Source organism: Trachypithecus francoisi, unplaced genomic scaffold (genome assembly GCF_009764315.1).
Source record: "Trachypithecus francoisi isolate TF-2019V2 unplaced genomic scaffold, Tfra_2.0 Lachesis_group5, whole genome shotgun sequence".
NCBI classification, from domain to species: Eukaryota; Metazoa; Chordata; class Mammalia; order Primates; family Cercopithecidae; genus Trachypithecus; species Trachypithecus francoisi.
This window is the reverse complement of record NW_022681470.1, coordinates 140,116,496-140,135,380: the sequence shown is the minus strand read 5'-3', so window position 1 is coordinate 140,135,380 and position 18,885 is coordinate 140,116,496. Positions and strand designations below refer to the sequence as shown.

At 50.9% G+C, this 18,885-nt stretch overlaps 1 protein-coding gene across 4 annotated transcripts; it reads right to left on the bottom strand.

The window, feature by feature from the left end:
- Window positions 1-908: 908 nt before the first annotated feature.
- FBXL12 (F-box and leucine rich repeat protein 12) lies at window positions 909-10,003 on the bottom strand. Of its 4 annotated transcripts, none has more exons than XM_033199062.1 (4): window positions 9,561-10,003; window positions 9,377-9,449; window positions 4,957-5,000; window positions 909-2,357 (listed from the first exon to the last, which is right to left on the bottom strand). In XM_033199062.1, the coding sequence occupies exon 4, from the start codon at window positions 2,355-2,357 to the stop codon at window positions 1,536-1,538; it is 822 nt and encodes a 273-aa protein (XP_033054953.1). In that variant the 5' UTR covers window positions 4,957-5,000; window positions 9,377-9,449; window positions 9,561-10,003; the 3' UTR covers window positions 909-1,535. The 4 variants fall into 4 exon arrangements, with proteins under 4 accessions (XP_033054953.1, XP_033054955.1, XP_033054952.1 ...); XM_033199064.1 differs by having other exon boundaries at window positions 9,587-10,003; XM_033199061.1 differs by lacking the exon at window positions 4,957-5,000 and having other exon boundaries at window positions 9,561-10,001.
- Window positions 10,004-18,885: the final 8,882 nt, after the last annotated feature.

Sequence of the window (18,885 nt, the reverse complement as noted above, 5' to 3'; positions counted from 1 at the left end):
CACACCACCACACCTGGCTAATTTTTTCTGTAGAAATAGTGTTTCACCAAGCTGGTCTCGAATTCCTGAACTCAAAGTGATTTGCCTCCCTCAGATGTCCCAGGTTGGCCTTGAACTCCTGGGCTCAAGTGATCCACCCACCTCAGCCTCCCAAAGTGCTGGGCAATTACACATGTGAGCCACCATGCCTGGCCCTGACCTCACTTTAGACAGCTCTTCCCCCTGATCATTCTGCCACACAACCTTCTTTCTGTTTCTGGAAAATGCCAAGTTCATTCTCAGCAGTGCTGGCCTTCCCTCTTTTCCCCTAGCTCTTCTGACTTTTGCTTTCTCTTCACCTCTCAGATCTCAGCAGAGGCCCTCACTTAACCATGCAAGTGTGGTTCCATCACATGACCTTGGTGTATTGGTTCACAGGCTCCAAAATTATGACATGGTGGCCGGGCACAGTGGCTCACACCTGTAATGCCAGCACTTTGGGAGGCCAAGGCAGGCAGATCATGAGGTCAGGAGTTTGAGATCAGCCTGACCAACATGGTGAAACCCCATCTCTACTAAAAATACAAAAAATTATCTAGGCATAGTGGCAGGTGCCTATAATCCCAGCTACTCAGGAGGCTGAGGCAGGAGAATCACTTGAACCCAGGAGGTGGAGGGTGCAGTGAGCCGAGATCACACCATTGCACTCCAGCCTGGGTTGACAGAGTGAGACTCTGTCCCTGCCCCAAAAAATTAGAACATGGATTGGTTTACCTGTTTGTTGTCCTGTCTTCTCCTCTATGAGATCTATGAGGGCAGGGTCTTGTCAGTTTTGTTCATTGTTGTGGCCCAGTTTCCCAGAACCTAAAATAGTGCCTGCAAAATAGTAGAAGCTCAAGAAACATTGGTTGAATGAATAAAGTGAATACTTCTTGGGAAAAAAAAATGATTTTTTTCTTTAATAGCAAAATAATATGTCTTGGAAAATACAGCATACAAAATACAGAAAATAGAACTGAGAGCTTTTATGAGCATATCAATCATTGAATAGCGAGTCTGCATTGCCTATCTCTCCGGGTCTCTTGCGTGCGTGTAGGTATACAAATGGGATATAGGCTTGTGGGTGTGCATGCATAGACAGTCCTTCTTGGGTACTCATAAGGGGGCTCAGCCCCTTGGGTGCCCCTAAGTCTTAACCTCACCCCTTCTTCATCCGTCCTGTTCCTGAGGACGACCATGAAGGTGACTCTTCATCGAGAGCCTCTGGAGGCTGGGAGCTTTTAGAGTAAGGCTTTGCAATGTAACCATGAGGTAGCTATGATCATCCTTATTTCCAGATGTGGGAACTAGGCTTCCCAGAGGCTGATGATATGACCAAGGCCACACAGCTGGCAAATAGTGATTCCAATGGTTTGGAGGTCCCTAGGCCTCTGTTCTCTCAACCTGGGGCTTTCAATTTCCTCAAGTCTGATTATCCACCCTCTTCAGGGTGCTGCTCAGAGGGTCTGGGGCTCAACGATGAAAGCTAGGATGGCTCCCAGGGACAGGTGGAGTAGTTACATCCACCAGTCCATAGACTCTTTGGGGCAGGCCCTGACGATGACCATACAGTGGGGCAGCCCCTTACACAGGATCTTCTCTGCCTCCTGACCCTCCCAGCCCAGCCCCTGCAGCTCAAGGACTCTGAGCTTGGGCATAGTGAGGCAGGAGGAGAGGATTTCAGTGGGGGAGGGCATTTCTGGGGTGATGAGGGGACCCTGCAGGCACAGACTCTCCAGGGCTGGCATTCCCTCCAGGACAGCCAGGCCAGGGGCAGAGAGGCCCCTCACGGTCAGCCGGATCTTGCGCACATCTCGGAGGTGGCGGCTGATAGCCAGCAGGGTGCTGTCAGCAGACAGGGTGCAGCCCAGCACCTCGAGCCTCTGCAGATAGCTGAGCTCCTGCAGGCCAGCATCCAGCCCTGTCTCGGTCACACGGTAGGTGCCACCCAGCACCAGCGAGCGCAAGGCCCGGAAGCGCGTCAGGCCCTGCAGGTGCTCATCGCGGAAGGCGGGGACGCGGTCCAGCACGATGCATTCGAGCAGGGGCAGCACGGTGGGGTCCTGCTGCTTGTGGAGCCAAGCCATAGAGATCTCGCAGCTGTGCAGCTCCAGGGTCCTCAGGGTGCTGGGCAGGCTGGTGATGGGCACCATGCTCAGGTCGGCCACGTGCAGGCAGAGGCGCTTCAGGTTGGGGCATTTCTGGCCCAGGGCTCTCAACAGAGCAGGGGACAACTGGGGGGCCTGGGAGCCAGAGAACAGGTAGCCACCCATCCTCAGGGAATGGAGCCGGGATGCCATGTACCTTCGAAGGAGGTGCCACATGACTTTAGGTCGCATCTGTAAGAGCCAGGGATTGGGGTGACACAGTGAGAGGTATGGAGTTTCCAAGGCCCCTGCTGGGCTGGAGACACACATCCCCAGGGTGGGGGATTCTGGTGCCCTGCTTCTGCCCTTCCCTAGCCAATCTCCTCCCCAGGTTCAACCTCCCCAGGTTCAACAAGACGGTTTGAGTGCACCATCTTGCCTGCTAGGGCTTTGAACAGATCTTTTTTTTTTTGAGACAGGGTCTTGCTCTGTCACCCAGGCTAGAGTGCAGTGGTGAGATAATGGCTCACTGCAGCCTGGACCTCCTAGGCTCAAGTGATTCTCCCACTTCAGCTTCCCAAGTGGCTGGGACTTCTGACACATGCCCAGCTAATTTTTGTGATTTTTAGTAGAGACGAGGTTTTGCTACGTTGCCTGGGCTGGTCTCCAACTCCTGGATTCAAGCGATCATCCCATCTCAGCCCCTCAAAGTGCTGGGTCTACAGTCATGAGCCACTGCACTCGGCCACTTAGAATAAATCTGGTGGGGGCCGGGCGCGCTGGCTCATGCCTGTAATCCAAGCACTTTGGGAGGCCGAGGTGGGTAGATCATTTGAGGTCAGGAGTTTAAGATCAGCCTGGCCAACATGGTGAAACCATGTCTCTACTAAAAATACAAAAATTAGCTGGACGTGGTGGTGAGTGCCTGTAATCCCAGCTATTCAGGAGGCTGAGGCAAGAGAATCGCTCGAACCCAGGAGACAGAGGTTGCAGTGAGCTGAGATCGCGCCACTGCAATCCAGACTGAGTGATAGAGTGAGACTCCGTCTCAAAAAAAAGAAAAAAAAAAGGATAAATCTGCTGGGGGGAAAAGATACTAACAGAATCTATCTTTAGCAATAGATTCTTACCATTTTTCTGGACTAAGAAAGAGAGCAAAACAACTGATTGACATTTTACCTGTTTCTTAATGATCACCTCCAGTAGAAATAAGCAACACAGAATAAAATTTTAAAAGGCGAAAACTACCCGGAGTAAATTAGGTCTGTCTCTACTAAAATTTTTTAAAAGCCAGGCATGGTGGCTCATGCCTATAATCTCAGCAATTTGTTTTTTTTTTTTTTTTTGAGACGGAGTCTCGCTCTGTCGCCCAGGCTGGAGTGCAGTGGCCGGATCTCAGCTCACTGCAAGCTCCGCCTCCCGGGTTTATGCCATTCTCTCGCCTCAGCCTCCCGAGTAGCTGGGACTACAGGCGCCCGCCACATCGCCCGGCTAATTTTTTGTATTTTTTTAGTAGAGACGGGGTTTCACCGTGTTAGCCAGGATGGTCTCGATCTCCTGACCTCGTGATCCACCCGTCTCGGCCTCCCAAAGTGCTGGGATTACAGGCTTGAGCCACCGCGCCCGGCCAATCTCAGCAATTTGGAAGGCTGAGGCGGGTGGATCACTTGAGGTCAGGAGTTTGAGACCAGCCTGGCCAAAATGGTGAAACCCCGTTTCTACTAAAAATACAAAAATTAGCTGGGCGTGGTGGTGGGCGTCTGTATTCCCAGCCACTTGGGAGGCTGAGGCAGGAGAATTGATTGAACCCAGGAGGCAGAGGTTGTAGTGAGCCGATATTGCACCAGTGCACTCCAGCCTAGGTGACAAGAGTGAAACTCTGCCTCAAAACATAAACAAAAAAAATAAAAATAAAAATAATAGTTGGGCAAGGTGGCAGGGACCTGTAGTCCCAGTTACTTAGGAGGCGAAGGCATGAGAACCAGCTCTGGGAGGTGGAGGCTGCAGTGAACTGAGATCATGCCACTGCACTCCTGCCTGGGTGACAGGGTGAGACGCTGTCTCAAAAAAAAAAAAAAAAAAAAAAAAAAAAAGGCCGGGCGCGATGGCTCAAGCCTGTAATCCCAGCACTTTGGGAGGCCGAGACGGGCGGATCACGAGGTCAGGAGATCGAGACCATCCTGGCTAACACAGTGAAACCCTGTCTCTACTAAAAAATACAAAAAACTAGCCGGGCGAGGTGGCGGGCGCCTGTAGTCCCAGCTACTCGGGAGGCTGAGGCAGGAGAATGGCGTAAACCCAGGAGGCGGAGCTTGCAGTGAGCTGAGATCCAGCCACTACACTCCAGCCTGGGCGACAGAGCGAGACTCCGTCTCAAAAAAAAAAAAAAAAAAAAAAAAATCATGGCCAGGAGCGGTGGCTCAAGCCTGTAATCCCAGAACTTTGTGAGGTTGAGGCAGGCGGATCACCCAAGATCAGGAGTTCAAGACCAGCCTCACCAACATGGAAAAACCCTGTCTCTACTAAAAATACAAAATTAGCTGGGCATGGTGACACGCGCCTGTAATCCCAGCTACTTGGGAGGCTGAGGCAAGAGAATCTCTTGAACCTGGGAGGCAAAGGTTGCGATGAGCCCAGATTTTGCCATTGTATCAGCCTGGGCAACAAAAGCGAAACTCCGTCTCAAAAAAAAAAAAAAAAAAGAAAACCACAGCCTGGTAGAGTGGAAGCTGCAAAAATCAACCCTGGGAAGTTAGACTTAGTAGAAAATAAAAAGCATACATAATTGATAGCACTGGGCATTTCATTATAAGTACATTTTATCTTAAAAAGAAAAAATTAGCATGCTTACATCTGCCTTTTATTGCTGGATTTCTCTACTTGACATCATAGGGCCTAATGGAAAAAGAAAAATTGTCTAATAACATATTCTTCATGTGTGCTTACAAAGGTGTTTCTTTTCTTCTCTTTTTTTTTGAGCCGGAGTTTTGCTCTTGTTGCTCAAGCTGGGGTGCAGTGGCACAATCTCGGTCACCACAACCTCCGCCTTCTGGGTTCAAGCGATTCTCCGGCCTCAGCCTCCTGAGTAGCTGGGATTACAGGCATGTGCCACCATGCTAATTTTGTTTTTTTTTTTTTTTTTTTTTGAGACGGAGTCTCTCTCTGTTGCCCAGGCTGGAGTGCAGTGGTGTGATCTCAGCTCACTGCAACCTCCGCCTCCCAGGTTCAAGCAATTCTCCTGCCTCAACCTCCCGAGTAGCTGGTACTACAGGCGTGTGCCACCACACCCGGCTACGCTTTCTTTTGTATTTTTAGTAGAGATGGGGTTTCACCATGTTAGCCAGGATGGTCTTGATCTCCTGACCTCGTGATCCAACCACCATGGCCTCCCAAAGTGCTGAGATTATAAGCATGGCCACACGCCTGGCCTTAATTTTGTATTTTTAGTAGCGATGGGATTTCTCCATGTAGGTCAGGCTGGTCTCAAACACCCGATCTCAAGTGATCTGCTCGCCTCAGCCTCCCAAAGTGCTGGGATTACAGGCATGAGCCACCACGCCCGGCCAAAAAGCTCTTCCATTCACTGAAAGAAAATAGCTTATTATCAATCCTTAAGAAAGCATGCTTGCATTTGCCTTTTATACATGCATATGTAAACCCGTGTAATACAAACTGTATTAGTCTATTTTCATGCTGCTGATAAAAACATACCTGAAACTGGGAAGAAAAAGAGGTTTAATTAGACTTACAGTTCCACATGGCTGGACAGCCCTCAAAATCATGGCGGGAGGCGAAAGGCACTTCTTACGTGGCGGTGGCAAGAGAAAATGAGAAAGAAGGCCAGGTGCAGTGGCTCATGCCTGTAATCCCAGCGCTTTGGAAGGCCGGTGCGGGCAGATCACGAGGTCAGGAGATTGGGACCATCCTGGCCAACATGACGAAACCCCGTCTCTACTAAAATACAAAAAAAATTAGCCGAGCGTGGTGGCACGCACCTGTAGTCCCAGCTACTTGAGAGGCTGAGGCAGGATAATTGCTTGAACACGGGAGGCAGAGGTTCCAGTGAGCCGAGATTGCACAACCGCACTCCAGCCTGGTGACAGAGCAAGATTCTGTCTCAAAGAAAAATAAATAATTTTAAAAATACAAAAAACTAGCTTGATGTGGTGGCACATGCCTGTAGTCCCAGCTACTCAGGAAGCTGAGGCAGGGGGATTACTTGAACCCAGGAGGCAGAGGTTGCAGTGAGCCAAGATCGTGCCACAGCACTCCAGCCTGGCAACAGAGCAAGACTCCATCTCAAAAAAAATAAAAAATAAAAAAAAAAAGAAAATTAAGAATAGCATGTGAAAGACCAGCCCCCATGATTCAATTATCTTCCCCTGGGTCCCTCTCACAACATATGGGAATTCTGGGAAATACAATTCAAGTTGAGATTTGGGTGGGGACACAGCCAAACCATACCATTCCACCCATGGCCCCTCCAAGTCTCATGTCCTCACATTTCACAACCAATCATGCTTTCCCAACAGTCTTCCAAAGTCTTAACTCATTTCAGCATTAACCCAAAAGTCCACAATCCAAAGTCTCATCTGAGACAAGGCAAGCCCCTTCCACCTATGAGCCTGTAAAATCAAAAGCTAGCTAATTACTTCCTAGATACAATGGGGGTACAGGTATTGGGTAAATGCAGCAATTACAAATGGGAGAAACTGGCCAAAACAAAGGGGTTACAGGGCCCATGCAAGTCTGAAATCCAGTGGGAAAGTCAAATTTTAAAGCTCCAAAATGGTCTCCTTTGATTCCAGGTCTCACATCCAGGTCACACTGATGGAAGAGGTGAGTTCCCATGGTCTTGGGCAGCTCCGCCCCTTGTGGCTTTACAGGGTACAGCCTCCCTCCCAGCTGCTTTCACAGGCTGGCGTTGAGTGTCTGAAGCTTTTCCAGGTGCATGGTGCAAGCTGTGGGTGGATCTACCATTGTGGAATCTGGAGGACAGTGGCCCTCTTCTCACAGCTCCACTAGGCAGTGCCCCAGTAGGGACTCTGTGTGGGGGCTCTGACCCCACATTTCCCTTCCACACTGCCCTAGCAGAGGCTCTCCATGAGGGCCCCACCCCTGTATCAAACTTTTGCCTGGACATCCAGGCGTTTTCATACATCTTCTGAAATCTAGGCGGAGGTTCCCAAACTTCAATTCTTTTTTTTTTTTTGAGATGGAGTTTTGCTCTTGTTACCCAGGCTGGAATGTAATGGCGTAATCTTGAGTCACTGCAACCTCTGCCTCCCGGGTTCAAGCGATTCTCCTGCCTCAGCCTCCCAAGTAGCTGGGATTACAAGCATGTGCCACCACACATTTGTTGTATATTTAGTGGAGATGGAGTTTCACCATGTTGGCCAGGCTGGTCTCAAACTCTTGATCTCAAGTGATCCGCCTGCCTTGGCATCCCAAAGTGCTGGGATTATAGGCGTGAGCCACTGTGCAGGGCCCTGAACCTCAGTTCTTGGCTTCTGTGCACCAGCAGGCTCAAGATCACGTCGAAGTTGCCAAGACTTGGGGCTTCCACCCTCTGAAGCCACAGCCTGAGTTATACATTGGCCCCTTTCAGCCACAGCTGGAGCGGCTAGGACACAGGGCACCAAGTCCCAAGGTGCATGCAGCATGGGGACCCTGGGCCTGGCCCAGGAAACCACTTTTCCCTCCTGGGCTTCCAGGCCCGAGATGGGAGGGGATGCCATGAAGGTCTCTGACATGGCCTGGAGACATTTCCCTATAGTCCATTAGACTCCTTGCTACTTATGTAAATTCCTACAGCTGGCTTGAATTTCTCCCTAGAAAATGGGGTTTTCTTTTCTGTCACATAGTCAGGCTACGAATTTCCGAACTGTTCAGCTCTGCTTCCCTTATAAAACTGAGTATTTTTAATAGTACCCAAGTCACCTCTTGAATGCTTTGCTGCTTAGAAATTGAGAAGTTGAGATTTGGTTGGGGACACAGCCAAACCATATCATGAACCAAGAGAGAAAGAAACATGTTCTAATGAATCTTCTCAGGAGGCTGAGGCAGGAAGATCGCTTGAGCCCCGGAGGTTGAGGTTGCAGTGTGCTATCATTTAGCCACTGCACCCCAGCCTGGGTGAAAGACTGAGATCCATCTCAAAAAAATAAATTACAGAAAGATAAACTGCAGAGCATAAATGCACACAAAACCAATGGATGAATCAACTTTTCCTCGCAAAACCAACAACTGAGAATACTCTAAGTTTCATAATATCAGGCCAGGCGCTGTGGCTCACACCTGTAACCCTAGCACTCTGGGAGACTTGAGGTTGGGGGACAACTTGAGTCCAGGAGTTCGAGACTATCCTGAGCAACATAGCAAGACTGTCCTTAAAAAAAGAACCTCAAAAGCAATACTGTATTAAACGGAGTTACAGATGGATATATACAGTAAAACAGTCTAAAAGTAGAATACTATCTAAATAGTAGAACAGCATTACCTGAAGTTTAGAAATACATTACTAATACTATAATTGTTTATGGACACACACATATGAAGTAACATAAAAGGAAGGGTGCAAATCCACTTTATAATAGCAGTTATCTATCAAAATAGTTTCAAAAAGGGTAACAAATATATCTATAAATGTTTTGGGTGGGCCAGTTGCAGTGGCTCATGCCTGTAATCTGAGCACTTTGGGAGGGTAAGTTGGGAGGATCACTTGAGCCCAGGAGTTAGAGACCAGCCTGGCCAACATAGTGAGACTCTGTCTCCACAAAAAATAAAAGATTAGCGGATGTAGTGGCGAGCGCCTGTGGTCCCAGCTACTCAAGAGGCTGACGTGAGAGGATCGCTTGAGCTTGGGAGGTCGAGGCTAAAATCGCACCACTGCACTCCAGCCTGAGCAGCAGAGCGAGACCCCCGTCTCAAAAACAAAACAAAAAGTTGATAACATAGTCATATATTAGCATTTATCGAATGATAAATATGTGTCAGACTGTTCTAAGCCCTTTCCCTGCATGATCTCAGTGAAGTCCCACAATAGCCCCGTGAGGCAGGTACTGTCCTTTATCCCCATTGCAAGGATGGGGAAATTGAGGCCCTGAGGTCGAAGAGGAGCAGGTAGGCGATGATGTCGAGATAGGCCCAGGACCACCTGGCTCTAAATCCCCAGCCCGGGTACCGACATACTGTCCCAGGGTGGGAGAGGTGGTCTTTGCGGTCCGGGCACCGCGACCGCGGCCCAGGCCCGCCTGGCCAGCCGTGCGTACCGTGTAGAGCGTCAGGTCGACATGTCGCCACAGCCACCGGTCGTCCACCAGCCTCTTCCAGCGGTGACAGACCCTGGGGGAGGGGACGCGCGGTTAGAACGACCCCAGTCCCAGGCCACATCGCATCTCCAGGTGCCAGGTGCGCCCTCCGCCCGGCCCTTGCCCCCCGGAGGCGGGGCCGCACCTGGAGATGCGGATCCGGTCCCGTACCGGGAGGTAAGAGAAGATCTCGAGCAGGACTGAGTCCGGCAGTTCGACCAAAGTCGCCATGATCCCGCCGACACGCACTTCCGCTTCCGGTTAAGGAGACCTGAGGGGGTCCCCCCCGGGGGCGCCGAGGCGGCTGACAGGGCGGCGGCCGCGACTTTCCCGTAGCCGGTCGAGAAATCTGACTTTCCTCTCTCTGGCCAGTGATTGGGTCCCAGGGCCGGACCAGCCGCGGATGGGGACCAGAAACCAGACTGGAAAGCGTGACTGAGGCAGTGAGAGTCTTGCGGGACGTGGCTGAGGCGTGATTTGGCCGCTGCTGGGAACTAAGACCAAGTCCGCAAGGCGGGGCTGGAGTGAGGCGAAGCTCGGGGGCGGAGCTAGAGACGAGGACCAAGTCCGGAAGGCGTGGCTGGGGTGGGGTAAGGATCGGAGGCGGGGCTAGAGACCAGGACCAATCCCGGAAGGCGAGGCTGGAGCGGGGCACCGCCCGGGGCGGGGCTAGAGACGAGTACCAAGTCCGGAAGGCGTGGCTGGGGTGGGGCGAGGATCGGAGGCGGCGCTAGAGACGAGGACCAAGCCTGGAAGGCGTGGCTGGAGTTGGACAAGGCTCAGGGGCGGAGCCAGAGATCGGACCCAAGTCCAGAAGGCGGGGCTGGGGCGAGGCTCGGGGGCGGGGCTAGAGACGAGGACCAAGTCCAAAAGGCGTGGCTGGGGTGGAGCGAGGATCGGAGGCGGGGCTAGAGGCGAGGACTAAGCCCGGAAGGCGCGGCTGGAGCGGGGCGGGGCCTAGGTGGGGCTGCAGACGAGAACCACGCCTGGAAGGTGTGGATAGGGCAGGAGGAGGCTTATGGGGCGGGGAGAGGTCCGGACAAAGGCTGGAAGGCGGGGCTGGGGCGGGACGAGACCCTGGGGGCAGGGATGGCGACAAGGACCTAGCCGAGAAGACGTGGTCGGGACGGAAACGAGGCTGCAACTGGACCAGGCGCCAAGGGCGTGGCTGGGGAACGACGGAGACGCTCGGAAGGTGGGGACGGCGGAGGGAGACAGGGATAAGACCACGCCATGAAGGCGTAATTGAGGTGGTGCGAGGCCTGTGAGTCTGGCCGTGAGCGAATGACTTGGTAGAGTCAGAGAACTCTACTTTTTTACTTAGTAATGCTTCTTGATGTCTATGCACAAGGATAAATTTGTGTTAGTGGAATATCGTGTCCAAAGGACCTGTTGAATTTTTCACTTTCATTGATACTACAGATAATTTCTGAATTGACAAGTCCACCAAGAAACTATAAATGTGTGTGTGTGTGTGTGTGTGTGTATTTTTAAAACAGCAATTCGCCAGGCGCGGTGGCTCACGCCTGTAATACCAGCACTTGGGGAGGCCGAGGCGGGCGGATCACCTCAGGTCGGGAGTTTGAGACCAGCCTGCCCAACATGGTGAAACTCCATCTCTACTAAAAATACAAAAATTAGCTGGACGTGGTGATGCGCGGCTGTAGTCCCAGCTACTTGGGAGACCCAGGCAGGAGAATCGCTTGAAGCCGGGTGGTGGGGGTTGCAGTAACCAGAGATCGCACCACTGCACTCCAGCCTGGGTGACAGAGTGAAATTCCGTCTCAAAGAAAAAAAAAAGAGAGAGAGAGAGATTGCCGTGAGCCCAGGTCGCGCTACTGCACTCCAGCCTGCGCGACGGGTGCAAGACTCCATCTCAAAAAATAAATAAAAAATATAAAAATATAAAAATCATGTTGCTGCAAAGGACATGATTTCATTTTCTTTTCTTTTTTTTTTTTAATTTTGAGACAGGGTCTCGCCCTGTCACCCAGTCTGGAGTGCAGTGGCGAAATTACAGCTCACTGCAGCCTTAACCTCTGGGGCTCAAGTGATCCTTCCACCTCAGTCTCCCGAGTAGCTGGGACTATAGGCGCATGCCAACACGCCCGGCTAATTTTTGTTTTGTTTTGTTTTTTGAGATGAAATCTTGCTCTGTCACGCAGGCTGAAGTGCAGCAGCACAATCTCAGCTCACTGCAACCTCTGCCTCCCAGGTTCAAGTGATTCTCCTGCCTCAGCCTCCCAGGTAGCTGGGGCTACAGGCGCCAGCCATCATGTCTGGCTAATTTTTGTATTTTTAGAGATGAAGTTTCACTATATTGGCCAGGCTGGTCTCGAACTTCTGACCTCAAGTGATCCACCTGCCTCGGCTTCCCAGAATGCTGGGATTACATGTGTGAGCCACCGCGCCCGGCTAATTTTTGTATTTTTTTGTAGAGCCGGGGTTTTGCCATGTTGCTCAGGCTGGTCTTGAACTCCTGGGCTCAAGAGGTTCTTCCTGCTTCAGCCTCCAAAGTGCTAGGATTACAGGCATGAGCCACCATGCCCAGCTGATTGCATTCTTTTTTTATGGCTGCATTACGTGTGTCTTCTTGGCTTGTTGCCCTCCTATTATCAGACTGAATTCTGGGGTGGCAGATGGGACTTGTGCACCCCAGCTCTGCTGAGGTGCTCAGATAGTGGGGGGAGGAAAGTCCTATACACCTGCCTCCACCCCTAAGATTGCTTCCCTTCTTGTGAACTCTGGCAGGGGAAGGGGAGTTCCTTTAAGTTTGGCAGAACCCAGGTGCCCCTTCCCCGCCATCCCCACTCAGTTACAGGGGGTTCCTGCACCACCAGCATACAGGGCTGGAGGGAGGGAATTAGTCAGGTGAGAGAAAAAGAAACCCACATGCAAGCCTTCCTCTGGGCCAGGAACCCAGGAAACAAGAGTGTAGAAGGGGCCTGCCCAGCTTACTCCTTGGGTCTTGACCCAAAACTTTACCTCCTGGAAAGTATCCTCCCCCGCCCCCCACCAAGGAAAGCGGCTCTGAGAACAGATCTTCTTACAGCAGGCCAGGTCTCCATGTGCAACCACAGCAGTAAGCCTTCACCAATACCTTGCAGTAGCTCTGATGAATGCGTGTACTCAGGAGGCTGAGGCAGGAGAACGGCGTGAACCCAGGAGGCGGAGCTTGCAGTGAGCCGAGATCACACCACTGCATTCCAGCCTGGGTGACAGAGCAAGACTTCGTCTCAAAAAAAAAAAAAAAAAAAAATTAAAGACCTGGAGAAAGTGGGGCCTTCGAGCAAAAGCTAGAAGGTAAAACAAAGTCCTTAAGACCCCGCCTGGGTTTCCTCAGAACTTAAGAGTTCATTTAAAATAATGGAGGCATTCTTACATACCTTCTAAACCTTGTACCAGGATCCACTTCATTTTTTAAAATTTATTTTCTTTTCTTTATTATTTTGGGACAGAGTTTTGCTCTTGTTGCCCAGGCTGGAGTACAATGGCGCAATCTCGGCTCCCTGCAACCTCCGCCTCCCGGGTTCAATCGATTCTCCTGCCTCAGCCTCCCAAGTAGCTGGGATTTAAGGCATGTGCCACCACACCCAGCTAATTTTGTATTTTTAGAAGAAATGGGGTTTCACCATGTTGGTCAGGCTGGTTTCAAACTCCTGACCTCAGGTGATAGGTGATCCGCCCGCCTCGGCCTCTCAAAGTGGTGGGATTATAGGCGTGAGCCACTGTGCCCGGCCTTTTTTTTCTTTTTTTGAGATAGAGTCCCAGGCTGGAGTGTAGTGGTGTAATCTCACTCACTGCAACCTCCACCTCCCAAGTTCATGTGATTCTTGTGCCTCAACCCCCCAGGTAGCTGAAACTACAGGCGTGTGCCAACACACCTGGCTAATTTTTTTATTTTTAGTAGAGACGGGGTTTTGCAATGTTGCCCAAGCTGGTCTCGAACTCCTGATCTCAGGTGATCTACCACCTTGTTCTCCCAGTGCTGGGATTGCAGGTGTGATGTAATGGCACCTGGCCCCATTTTCCTCTTCCCTCGGCAGTACTCCCCATCCCTTTCCCAACTCCTCGCCCAACAGCTCAGCACCAAGACCCTGTGCTTGGCAGATCTTTGAATCAAGCACTGAGAAATTAGAACATTCTGAAAAAGCAAACATTGGCCGGGCGCAGTGGCTCAAGCCTGTAATCCCAGCACTTTGGGAGGCCGAAACGGGCGGATCACGAGGTCAGGAGATCCAGACCATCCTGGCTAATAAGGTGAAACCCTGTCTGTACTTAAAAATACAAAAAACTAGCCGGGCGACGAGGCGGGCGCCTGTAGTCCCAGCTACTCGGGAGGCTGAGGCAGGAGAATGGCGTAAACCCGGGAGGCGGAGCTTGCAGTGAGCTGAGATCGGGCCACTGCACTCCAGCCTGGGTGGCAGAGCAAGACTCCGTCCCAAAAAAAAGAAAAGAAAAAGCAAACATTTCCTTTTCCACCCCCAGTGATTACAAAAGTAACGTATGTTCAGTGTCAGAAATCTGGAAAAACACCACGAAGGGGAAAATTAGGCCGGGTGTGGTCGCTCATGCCTGTAATTCCAGCACTTTGGGAGGGTCACTTGAGGCCAGGAGTTTGAGACCAGCCAGGGCAACATAGTGAGACAGTGTCTCTCCAAAAAGTAAAAAAATCAGCCAGGCTTGGTGGTGCACACCTGAAGTCCCAGGAGTTGAGTCCCCTGGAGTCCAGGAATTGGAGGCTGCAGTGAGCTCTAATTGTGCCATGCACTCCAGCCTGGGTGACAGAGCAAGACACTGTCTCAAAAAAAAAATTAAAAAAAAAAAAAAGGGAGAATGAGACTCTCAGTAATCCTACCATGCTACCATGCAGTGGTAACTATAGTCAATGCTTGCGTGACCCAGTATTTATTTGTTTTCTTTTTCTTTTTTTGTTTGTTTTTGAGACAGAATCTTGCACTATTACCCAGGCTGGATCTTGGCTCACTGCAAACTCCACCTCCCAGGTTCACGCCATTCTCCTGCCTCAGCCTCCCCTCCTGGGACTACAGGCGCCTGCCACCATGCATGGCTCATTTTTTTGTACTTTTAGTACAGACGGGGTTTCACTGTGTTAGCTAGGATGGTCTTGATCTCCTGACCTCATCATCCACCCACCTCGGCCTCCCAAAGGGCAGAGATTACAGGCGTGAGCTACCGCGCCCGGCCCAGTATTTCTTTGTTTTCAAACAGAGTCTCACTTTGTTGCCCAGGCTGGAGTGCAGTGGCACGATCTCAGCTCACTGCAACCTCTGCCTCCCAGGTTCAAGCGATTCTCCTGCCTCAGCCTCATGAGTAGCTGGGATTACAGATGCCCACCGCATTTTTGTAGTTTTAGTAGAGATGGGGTTTTGCCAGTTGGCCAGGCTGGTCTCAAACTCCTGACCTGAAGTGATCCACCCGCCTTGACCTCCCAAAGTGTTGGGATTACAGGTGTGAGTCACTGTGCCTTTCCGTGACCCAGGATTTCTAAGAGAATGCAAAGATGTGCTGCTTCTAAACTTCCTCAGGCACCTCAGCCCCTTCAGCTCACTTTTGACCTTCCAATCTGTTTTGTTCTAGCTAGAGTCTCCCCAAAAGCAGAGGCAGGGGAGTTCCCACAAAGGAATGCCCTAAATCATCCCAAGATGGGACCAGTGGGGATTTCAAGAAAACACCAATTACCAGAGCAATCAGTCCAAAGCATTAATTAGGGAAACTTACAGAGTATTCCAATAATCATTAAGACAGGAAAGAAAAGGGGTGTTCTACCAAGGTACAGCTGCAGCTAGGGCTCAGGAAATGGAGTTCAGATGCACAAGTCAGCATGTCCGGTTTCTATTACTAGTTTGAGTAATGGGCCACCTGCTGGTCTGGCGGGTGTCAGCTTGACCAAAACAGGATTGTGGATTCTTTCCCTGGAATGGGACGTTCCACAGCTTTGGTTTTATATTTAGATTTTCTTTTTTTGGTTTGGTTTCATTTGGAGACGGGAGTCTCACTGTGTCTCCCAAGCTGGAGTGTAGTGGCGCGACCTTGGCTCACTGCAACCTCTGCCCCCTGGGTTCAAGAGAAGAACTCTCCTGCCTCAGCCTCCCAAGTAGCTAGGACTACAGGCGCATGCCACCATACCTGGCTAATTTTTTTTGTATTTCAGTGGAGACGGGGTTTCACCGTGTTGCCCAGGCTGGTCTCCAACTCCTGAACTCATGCAATCCGCCTGCCTTGGCCTCCCAAAGTGCTAGGATTACAGGTGTGAGCCATCACGCCTGGCCTATATTTAGATTTTCAAGGCCAGTGTCTGGAATTTTTAAGCAAAGTACACAGGTTAAACATTATGAGACCTTAGAATAGAAAAACAGAAGAGTGGCTGGGCGTAGTGGTTCATGCCTGTAATCCCAGCACTTTGGGAGGCCAAGGCCGGCAGATCACCTGAGGTCGGGAGTTCGAGACCAGCCTGACCAACATGGAGAAACCCCATCACTACTAAAAATACAAAATTAGCTAGGCGTGGTGGTGCATGCCTGTAATCCCGGGATTTTCTCTTGTTGCCCAGGCTGGAGTGCAATGGCACTATCTCGACTCACCACAACCTCCACCTCTCTGGTTCATGCAATTCTCCTGCCTCAGCCTCCCAAGTAGGTGGGATCACAGTCATGCACCACCACGTCAGGCTGATTTTGTATTTTTAGCTGAGATGGGGTTTCTCCATGTTGGTCAGGCAGGTCTTGAACTCCTGGCCTCAGGTGATCTGCCCACCTCAGCCTACCAAAGTGCCGGAAACAGGCTTGAGCCACCACACTGGTATTGGAGAATTCTTAAACCATTATAGCAGTATAGTTCAACAACAGTAAAACGTGGTTTTAGTCTCTGGATCCCGCCATTCAAAAGCAAATAATAGGCCAGGCATGGTGGCTCACGCCTGTAATCCCAGCGTTTTGGGAGGTTGAGGTGGGCGGATCACTTGAGGTCAGCAGTTCGAGATCAGCCTGAACAACATGGTGAAACGCTGTCTTTACTAAAAATACAAAAAATAGCTAGGCGTGGTGGTGCGTGCCTGTAATTCCAGCTACTCAGGAGGCTGAGGCAAGAGAATCGCTTGAACAAGGGAGGCAGAAGTTGCAGTGAGCTGAGTTTGTTCCACTGCACTCCAGCCTGGGCAACAGAGCAAGACTGTCTCAAAAAAAAAAAAAAAAAAAAAAAGAATTGAGACACAGCCTCACTCTGTTGCCCAGGATGGAGTGCAGTGGCGCAATCTCAGCTCACTGCAACCTCCGCCTCCAGTGTTCAAGCCATTCTCCTACCTCAGTCTCCCGAGTAGCTGGGATTACAGGTGCCTGCCACCACACCTGGCTAAATTTTTCTTTCTTTCTTTTTTTTTTTTTTTTGAGGTGGAGTCTCGCTCTGTCGCCCGGACTGGAGTGCAGTGGCCGGATCTCAGCTCACTGCAAGCTCCGCCTCCCGGGTTGACGCCATTCTCCTGCCTCAGCCTCCCGAGTAGCTGGGACTACAGGCGCCCGCCACCTCGCCCGGCTAGTTTTTGTATTTTTAGTAGAGACGGGGTTTCACCGTGTTAGCCAGGATGGTCTCAATCTCCTGACCTCGTGATCCGCCCGTCTCGGCCTCCCAAAGTGCTGGGATTACAGGCTTGAGCCACCGCGCCCGGCCTCTTTTTTTTTTTTTATTTTTAGTAGAGACAGGGTTTCACCATGTTGGCCAGGCTAGTCTCGAACTCCTGACCTTATGATCTGCCCACCTCAGCCTCCCAAAGTGCTGGGATTACAGGCATGTCCTTAACCTTGTCTACATAAACCTGTCAATTGATTGAGACCTGTCTCAGATACTTTTTGGTTTACAAATTGTTTGAATTGAGGAAGGAAGGCCCTTGTCCCACCAGCCCTGGCAAACCTGGAATCTGGTACGGAGTGCTCCCCAAAGATATAGATGCAGGAGACTGTGCAATTGTCCAAAGTTTCCAGTTACCTTGCAGGCATTTAAGGTTGGTGATTGACAGTGAGGCAAGAGAACAAGGAAAATGAAGCAGAAGAAGAGCAAAGGGAATTAAACGTTGGATAAAGGGCAAAATAAGTAAAAGCAAAGAGCAGAGAGCAGACGCAAGGTGAAGGGGCGGGTGAGCAAGAAGCAAGATAAATAGCAGAAGCTGAGGAGAGAAAACAAAAGGAAGATTAAAAACTGAGTAAAAATCCCATGGCCGGGGAAATCAGGACCAAACCAGTAAGGGAACAGGTCTTTAGGCATAAGCATACGCATTAAAGACAGAAAGTATCCTTAACATAAGGATAACCAGCTCATTAGCGCTCATGCATATGGACGGCATATCATACATGTACTTAAAATTATGGAATGAAGACGGCCCTCAAGGCCGGGCGCGGTGGCTCAAGCCTGTAATCCCGGCACTTTGGGAGGCCGAGACAGGCGGATCACGAGGTCAGGAGATCGAGACTATCCTGGCTAACATGGTGAAACCCCGTCTCTACTGAAAAACACAAAAAACTAGCCGGGCGAGGTGGCGGGCGCCTGTAGTCCCAGCTACTCCGGAGGCTGAGGCAGGAGAATGGCGTGAACCCGGGAGGCGGAGCTTGCAATGAGCTAAGATCCGGCCACTGCACTCCAGCCCCGGCGACAGAGGGAGACTCCGTCTCAAAAAAAAAAAAAAAAAAAAAGAAGACGGCCCTCAAGCGCACAGGGGCCAAAGTAACTAAGCAACACACCTATCATTCAAAAAGGTAGACACTGGCTACAAATTGGGCAGCCTTGGGACAAGAAGAAAAGCCTGGCCAACATGGTGAAACACTATCTCTACTAAAACTACAAAAATTAGCCGGGCGTGGTGGCGGGCGCCTGTAATCCCAGCTACTCGGAAGGCGAAGGCTGCAGTGAGCCGAGACCGTACCATTGCACTCCAGCACAGGCAACAGAGCGAGACTACGTCGGAAAAAAAGAAAAAAAAGACCCAAACTACACCAAGCTGGGGCTGATCTTATCTCGCAGAGGTCAGTCCGCTCTCCCCTCCGAGAGTGGAATACTGTGCTTAACAAACTTGCTGCTTTGTTATCTCTGTGTGACTCGTCCAAATCTTTGTTCTGGGCACCAAGAGCCTGGAACTGTGCGGCACCACGCAGCAACAGCAGTTATTGGGCAGCGTAGAGTCCAGGATCCAGCTTCGCCTATTGACTGGAGTCCACATCCCGGGGGAACGTGATGGCCAGAGGGCGAGGTGAGCAAAATGCTCACGAGGCCCAGCCCTGAATGAACCCAGGGGGTCAGAAGGGATGACTGCAGAACTCGCTCCCTTCTACCCCCTCTGTTGGGGTCCACGTGTTTCCTAAACAAATGAACACACAAGACAAACATGGCGGCTACCCCGAACGGCAGGCTCTGCTTTATTTTATACAACCGTTTGTGGAATTTTACCACGTCACAAGACACGG